At 41.0% G+C, this 8,245-nt stretch overlaps 1 protein-coding gene across 1 annotated transcript; it reads right to left on the bottom strand.

The window, feature by feature from the left end:
• Positions 1–527: 527 nt before the first annotated feature.
• CLEC3A (C-type lectin domain family 3 member A) lies at positions 528–7,893 on the bottom strand. The gene is made up of 3 exons (XM_036834809.1): positions 7,778–7,893; positions 2,763–2,846; positions 528–1,101 (listed from the first exon to the last, which is right to left on the bottom strand). The coding sequence occupies exons 1-3, from the start codon at positions 7,890–7,892 to the stop codon at positions 710–712; spliced, it is 591 nt and encodes a 196-aa protein (XP_036690704.1). The 5' UTR covers position 7,893; the 3' UTR covers positions 528–709.
• Between the last annotated feature and the right edge of the window lie 352 nt (positions 7,894–8,245).

Raw genomic sequence — 8,245 nt, 5'->3', positions numbered from 1 at the left:
TAAAACTTTCTTTTTCTATACAATCTGCTACTCTGTTCTGTCTTACAGTTACTGATACTGCCTTAATATTTCCTTCCAGATCTTTACTTGGAACTTCCAAAAAAAAAAAAAGATGTGTATATGGCTGGAGGGCTGGGGGGAGTAGGATGGTTTTGAAGAAAACGGAATTAAATCAGAACCTGTCTGAGACGTTCATGTTTTGATGTGACAGAGAAGATACTAGTCCCACCAGGGGATGCTGCAACTCAAAGAAAGGGTGATGGACTAATAAGATACTATCATTAGGATGGAACAGATTGAACATCAGACTGAAAAGTTTTTGGATTATGTAGCACCTCATCAATCAAATATATACTTAACTTTTAAGAGAAAATCTTCCAGGTAGTCTAAGCTTGCTTTTCTGGCTATTGTAGTTTTAACACTAACCTGGTCTATATAAGTAAGAGGGACCAGGAGTGAGAAAGGTCTGATAGCCCATTTTGCAGAAGCCACTTTAACAGTGTGTACATGGTTAGATCATTATTTTCTGCTCCCCCATACCCCAGGGAGGGCAAAATCACAATACAATGTGGTAGCAAAATTGGCTGACTCTTGTATTCCTATGGGCACAGAGTCCCATGAGGGAGGACACTTTTGACTTATTCTTGGGATCCATCAGCCTATAAATCATGACCGATCTTGCTTGGAAGACACTTTCAAGAAGGGTCTATTAGGGGATGGTGAACTCACATATGTACCTCTTGCTGCTGCGACAGACCTCGTCACTCCATTTGCCCTGAGTTGACTGTGAGAAGAGGACACAGTTTTCCCGCTTGCCACCATTAGGCTGTGCATGGTCCCAGTTGAGGAAGGAGATGGCGACTCCATTGATATCGACAAACTTGCCTTCTGTGACCATGTCGTTGATGCCCAGCCAAAAGTCATTGACCCCCGGCAGGCTCCTTTTACCATAGTCTCGGACGGCGTTGATTTCATCGGAGCTTCTGGGGACAACCAGCGTCCCTCCCTTGGAAATGCAGTCTTCGTTGGCTTCGTGGAAGTGCTTCAAGCCTTCCAAAGCAAGGTAGCACTTCTTGTGAAATTTTGTGCCTCGGAGACAGACTGTAAAGATGTGAAATTTGACATATTAAGATGCTTTTGGAGTATAATAATCCAGGACTGGATCTGGCCAATAGCAATAATGTCATGTCATAATCACAACCATCCCATGAAGTGGGATTTTATTACGCCCATCTTTACATATCAGGATAGTGAAGCTTGAAGTTGTTACTTATTAACAACTTAGCCTATAAAAAGGTGACTTACCTGTCACATAAGATCACAACTACGGAAACCCAGGTCTGCCCCACCCTTAAACCCTGGCCTTTAGCCTCCTGCTGCTTGGATATACACATGTTCGCTAGTTTGTGTAGCTCCATTATGTGCTGAATTTCCTTGGGACTTTTGGAACTGGTTGGTGTGCCACAATTATTAAAAAAACAAACAAAAACAAAAGTCTGAGTTTGCATGTGGAGAGATAGGGCTTTTCTTATGCAGATAACTGATCCCTGGTAATATTGTTTATCTTACCCAGGATAAAACAAATAGAAAGATAGTTTCAAGGCATAGCATTGGAGAGTCAGGCTGCAGGGCTGTAGTGCCTGGACTTAGGTGTCAGTTCTGACATTTACTAGCTGTGTAAGCTTTGGAAAAATTATTTAATTTCTCTGTGCCTCAGTTTCCTCATCTGTAAAATGAAGATAATCATAGCAGCATCTATCTCATAAATTGTTGGAGGATTAATGTGTTAATGTTTGTTAAGTATTATTATAGTCCCCAGCTGTGGTTGGAGGGTTAACAAAACTTTTTCCCCTTCTGCAAACGCATTTGGCCGTCCTTTAACTTTATAATTCTGTTCCCCTGGGAACCTGATAAAGGGCCCTGTCACCAGTGTTACTAGGCAACGTTGCTTATGGTAAAAATGACTCAGGATCAGTAACATACAGCTGGCCTGGGAGTTATAAATATTTGATGGAAAAGCTGTAACTTCAGTCTTCCTTGAAGGTGGTAAGTCTTATAATTGGGCAGTTCTCTTGTGAGACCCTCAAAGCTCTGCTTTTGGAGTTGCTATGAGAGTATTCATTCCTGAGGGTGTGAACCTTACAAGCCAGGGATGTTCCTGAACTTACCTAGTGTGGCTCTCATTTCCTTGACCTGGGAGCCAGCAGAGTAGCTCCCGGACAGCAGTGTGTACAGCTGCATAGGCTGCCAGGAGCGCTACTCCGTGAAAAGGAACACTGGATGCTGCCCCCTGCTGGCAAGCTGTGGCTCTAACCACTGGTCTTCTCTGCACGTGTTGCCCTACTTGTTGGGCGTGAGTCCTCTGATCCCGTGTTTAGTTCAACCTCGGCGATCTCCCAATGGGCACTTAGTAAACATCTAAATAATGCTGATTATTTTAGCTAGCTAACACTTCTTCAGTTTTCTTTCATTGCCCATTAAAGAAGAATTATGGACGGACTTTTAAAATGTATTATTGAAATGCCTGGTTTTACTTCTATACCACCCATTTACAGGAGTAGGGAGTGGAAAATCAAGCTGATTTCCCCAAACAATCATCTCCCCAGCTTTTAGATCCTTTCTCCTGGACACATCTCTGGCTTGTCAATGTCTCTTTAAAAAAAATGTCGCTTACAACTCAACATGTACTCTCTATATGGTTTGAATTGCTGACAAATCACAATTTCTTTTCCTATCTCGTTTGAGATGAGATGGGATCTCACCTGTCTGCAGGGCTTGCATTTCCTTCAGGGCATTGACTTCTCTCCAGAGCTTTTCCACTTGAATCTTCAGGTCTCCATCCTTTTCTGAGAATATTTTAGGGTAGGGCGGGGTAGGAGGAATGAAAAGCATATGATTAAAATAAGATAAAAATAAAACAAAATAAAATAAAGCTTTGGAATCTAGAATCTAGGGCGAGGGTGATTTTGATGAAACTGAGCCCAGTGTACATGGAAAATAATGCATGAAAATAAGTTAGCCAGGAAGATGTATAAGTGCTTGGTGGGGGTAATAATATTAGAAGGTCCTTCTGGGGGATGGGGCTCCTGTCTGTCTCTCCAGCCCCACCCTGTGGGACTCGCCCTCCATCACCAGACTTCAGACTTGTTGATTTCGGATGCATCCTAGAGCAAGCTGTCTCATCTCAGGATGCTTCCTTTGTGTTCCTTCTGCCTGGAACACTGTTGCCCAGGTCTTGTCCATCTCCTTATCAAGCTTAAAGTTCTCCTCTCCTTTTTTTTTTTTTTTTAACATCTTTATTGGAGTATAATTGCTTTACAGTGGTGTGTTAGTTTCTGCTTTATAACAAAGTGAACCAGCTATACATATACATATGTTCCCATATCTCTTCACTCTTGGGTCTCACTCCCACCCTCCCTATCCCACCCTTCTAGGTGGTCACAAAGCACCGAGCTGATCTCCCTGTGCTATGCGGCTGCTTCCCACTAGCTATCTCTTTTACGTTTGGTAGTGTATATATGTCCATGCCACTCTCTCACTTTGTCCCAGCTTACCCTTCCCCTCCCCGTGTCCTCAAGTCCATTCTCTACGTCTGCGTCTTTATTCCTGTCCTGCCTCTTCCTCTTCTGAGAAGACTCTCTGCTCATCCTCTCTACGTTAGCATCCCTCTGGCTGATCTCTTTCCTTGAACCTTTATTTTTCTTCCGCACACTTTCTCCAATCTATAATCATCTTCCTTTACTTACTTAATTTCATCTCTCTGGTTGTCCATGGTATTCCCGATGTTTAACATGATGCTTGGCACATAATCAGTCTCATAATGTTTGCTGAGTGAACAAACACTTTATGGCATACAAAATACTTTTGTGTTATTTTCATTTACTCTTCAAAAATAGTTATGAATGGAGGAAAATGAGATTCCCATTGAAGAATGAGAATGAACTCAATGAGCTAAATTGGCAGATAAGTGGTAGAACTCACACTCAGACTTAATTGGGTCCCCAAGTCCCCTGTCCCCAATATCCCTACTCAACTGATGTTCCAGGTATAGTGGCTCCTAGCAGGGTTAAGTGATTTTCATAGAGAAACAGGGAAAGGCAGTGATAAAAAGCCCTCTAAAAATGCTCTGTATTAGGGATTAGCAATTTACTTAGTTTTGAATGTCCCTGGATGAGGCTAATCTTCGTGGCTGTCCTCTACCAACCTTGGGTATAAGTAAGTAGTAGAAAATTAGCAACCTTGACTAAATAAAAAATCCAGACCTAATGGGGACTTGGAAATTGACAGCTTGTGAGCTCTTCAAAGGCAGGAATTATAATAAATCTTAATAAATATTAAAAGCCACCATATACTGTGCACTGGGAGCTTAATTCTTTCGGTATTACTATGAGATGGACACTATCATTTCACAAAAGGAGAAAGAGAGGCACAGAAATCTGAATTAACCTGTCAAAGGTCACCCAGCTAGTAAGGGGCAGAGTTGGGATTTGAATCTCGCTGACTTCGTGTCTGTTCTCTTCCCACCCCTCCCATCTGCTTCTGCGCAGTGATCACCTTTACCTGGTTGGTCCCTAGTACGTGGCCTCGAATAGCTAAGATGCTTAAAGCTTGATATGGCTGTTCCTAACTGCCTTTTTGTGGGGATACCACACAGGGAGTCTGTGTTCTATCCTGGGTTTTTCAGGACAGTACCAAATCCAAATATGCTGATTCACTTTACCCTCCCACCCCTTTTCTTTTTTTGGCCACACCGCACTGCAAGCAGGATCTTAGTTCCCTGACCAGGGATCGAACCTGTGCCCCCTGCAGTGGAAGTGGGGAGTCTTAACCACTGGACCGCCAGGGAAGTCCCTCGTTTTCCCCTTAAACATATGCTTTGCAAGCCAGGTGTTTCCACATTTGGGTTAGGAAATGCCTTCTGGGGTATCCAGGGATGGACATCAATTCTCCAAGCGTCCAGTAGCTCAGCTGAGAAGGACAATAACGCAAGGGTTTCCTCAACGGGACCGTAGAATCCAGAATAAATGTAAGGGTACATTCAGGATGCACAGCCATCGCCTGTCGGAGGCCAGACTTGCAAAGACTGATGAAGTTTTCTCCCAAGTTACAAGTTGTAAACCATACAGATGTCACCCCCAGTCCCTCGTGGCTTCCTGCTCCACGCTATTTAAATAAAGGGCCTCCATAAGGAAGCTGTAAACATTGTAATTAACATGAAGACACATGAATTAATATTAGGCTCTTGGGAGATCACTATGGAAGTCGTTATCCAGGTGGCTTGGCTTCTGCTTCCGTCCTTGGTGAGAAATGTGGATGTGTTTTGTCGACAATGAATACAGGGAACAGCTATTTCACAATAAAAAAATTTATTTTTGATTCATGACTACAACATAATTTGCATTGCTCCACCTAACTTGTTGAGACCTATGAAGTAAATAGCAGGGAAAACTTGGTTTTGGAGCTAAATCACTCAACTGCCATTTCGAGTTTTTAAAAAAAGCTCCCTTTCATTTTATTATTGTTGTTCTCCAAAAGTAGGTACGGAGTAGGAATGCAAAAATAATTCCTGGAATAAATGACCAGTAAACGTTTGAAAAATACCTCAACTTTGTTAACCATCAAAGAGATGCAAATTAAAAGAAGGTTTTTGGGTTTTGTTAGGCTGGCACAGCTTAACCTGATGATAGGATGTCAGGTTGTCAAGCTGTGAATGGGTGCTCTCATACGCTGAAGATGAGAGCATGGGTTCATGTTACCATTTTGAGAGACAGTGTAATTAACCTACAATTTTCCTTCTAGAAGTGTATCATCACAGTATTCTAGCATGGGGATCAATATCTGTGTACAAAGCAGTTCACTGAGGCATTGGATCATAAAGGGATGGATTTGATGAACACAACAGTTCACCAAGAGAGAACAGATTAAATAAGTCATGATCCGTCCATAAGGGAATATTATGCAGCTGTTAAAAGGGCTGAGGTATGCCTTATATTTAAGGTTATCCAAGATTTAATAGATAAAGTCAATTAATTTGTCTGCCAAGTACTTTGGATAGCCAACTCTTATTTTGTTAAAAGTATCAGTTTTTAAAAAAAAAAAAAAAAAAAAAAAAGTATCAGTTTTTAATCGGACGTTAAAGAAAACTCTGGGGATACTATCTCCTAACAGTTAATAGCGGGTAATTCTGTGGAAAGGATCAAGAAAGAAAAAATGGCTTTCGCTTTTGATTTCATAAACTTTGGTATTCTTTCCAGGTACTTAAAATATTTTTAAAATGTGTTGGGGAAAGAAATGTTTAACAAGTTTAGGCTAATGGTTTCACTTTCTGTAGAATCTACTTTCTCGGATCTCATGGCAAAAATGAGCAAAACCGCTTTGGGAGGATGATATTTAAAATGTGGACCCAGTCTGTTAAAAAACAAACAAAAATATGTGTGTGTGCTTGGGTGTGTGTCTTGGAGGGTAGCGCATAATAACCTGAACTACAACTGAGAAACACCCACACAGCGCACAAACACACACACTCACATATTCAAACACCTCCCTGCATCCTTACTGGGTGGTCACCACTTTGCTAGTCCTTCTTTATGGTAAAGAAATGCTGGCAACAAAGATATGCCACGTCTTCTCTCCCTCCTTTTCCTGTCTTCATCACTCATGAGAAATATTTTAATCTATCATTAAAAGAAGTAACAGAGAAGTGTAATATTTTATAAGGAAAAAAGATTCCACTTAAGAAACTTTGCATCAGACCTAAAGTGTATAAATAAATATTCCTGGAAAAGGGCACTGTGTAATCTTAAAAACACGGCACAAGATAAGCTCCCTTTTACCCACCAGCCATTCGTGTTGTGTTAAATCAAGACTTTAATGTTGTTTGTATTTTTGGTGTGTTTTGTTAGTAATGAAGTGAAATTGATTAGGAAATAGTGTCCTAATATTTACCTTTTAATATCGTGATATGAAAATGACTCAGGATGAGATAAAACATCACCCCACACTTTTCTTGATGCTTTTCCTTTTGATTTGGTCTTAGCATATTGCAAATACATTGCCATCATCATTGTTCCTTGCAGGATTTTTTTTTTTTTTAAATCTCTTAACCCAATTCAAGACACCCCAAATTTGGGTTTGCTTGGAGATTGTTTTGCATTAAAATGTCTTCAAATGCTGTATGACTTTGTTAGTTGAAATATTTTTAAGTGAAGGAGTTTCAACTTCTCTATGACATTAAAATCTTAAATATATATTATAGTATAGACTGTCCTTATATTGCCAGGGATATGAAAATATACCTACATGATAACTAATGATGAAACGGAAGTCACATTACCAATAGCTCTATCCTCTGCTGCACATTTAATAAGATTATAGTTATCTTACAGATATATGTGAACATCATACAGTATCTACGAGTGAAATGGTATACCCTGTTAATCAGTCTCTTCTACTTGATCCCTCATTCCAAATACCTGATGTTGTATCCAGGTTATCACCCTCCAAAGAACATTCTCATGCCTAAGCTCACCTGACAAAGGATATACAATACAGAATACAATACAGATATACAATACAGCCTACCATTTGATTCCTTTAAATATCAAGCTGTCCCAGAAAATTAAGAGGTCCCTCAGTCCCCTGAAAATGCCATATCCACATGAAGCCACGATACCGTCACCAGAGCTGGTCTCCTGGAAGAGTTTGGAAATGAATATTGTCCAGCTCCTCCCCACCCTGAGCAAGCCTAGGGTTTTGCTGGACGGAGAAACCCCGTTACCTTTCACTCGGCGTTTGCTGTGCTTCTTGGCTTTGAACTTGGACGTGTGGCTGGTGGTCTGGTCCAGGAGTAAGGTGATAACCAGGATGTAAATTACAAGTCCATTCTTTGCCATGGCTCTCAGGCAAGTCTGACAGCCACTGTGCTGGCTCCTCTGAAGTACAAAGGGGCAGGTAGACTTCACAGCCACATCTTGCCCTGAAATGCCTGGGGCCACCTTTATAAAAGCGCACTGTGCAGGTCGGCTGGAATCCTGCTGACGGAATGTTTGAATGCCTCTGCTGGCTGCAGCATAAGGTGGCCCCTGTTCTCATGTCTTGTTTAGGCTTTAAAAAAATTTTTCCTGCTAGGAAAATTTTTCCTACTTGACTTGCCTTTTCAGAGCATATCAGAGTTTATTAAGGGACTAAGAGTTTCGTTTTTGTCTTTTTTTCTTTTCTTTTTTTTTTTTTAAATTTAAAGTCCAGG

This window comes from Balaenoptera musculus, chromosome 19, assembly GCF_009873245.2.
Source record: "Balaenoptera musculus isolate JJ_BM4_2016_0621 chromosome 19, mBalMus1.pri.v3, whole genome shotgun sequence".
Lineage (NCBI taxonomy): Eukaryota > Metazoa > Chordata > Mammalia > Artiodactyla > Balaenopteridae > Balaenoptera > Balaenoptera musculus.
The sequence above is the reverse complement of the archived record's forward strand: the minus strand, read 5'-3'. Positions and strand labels throughout refer to the sequence as shown.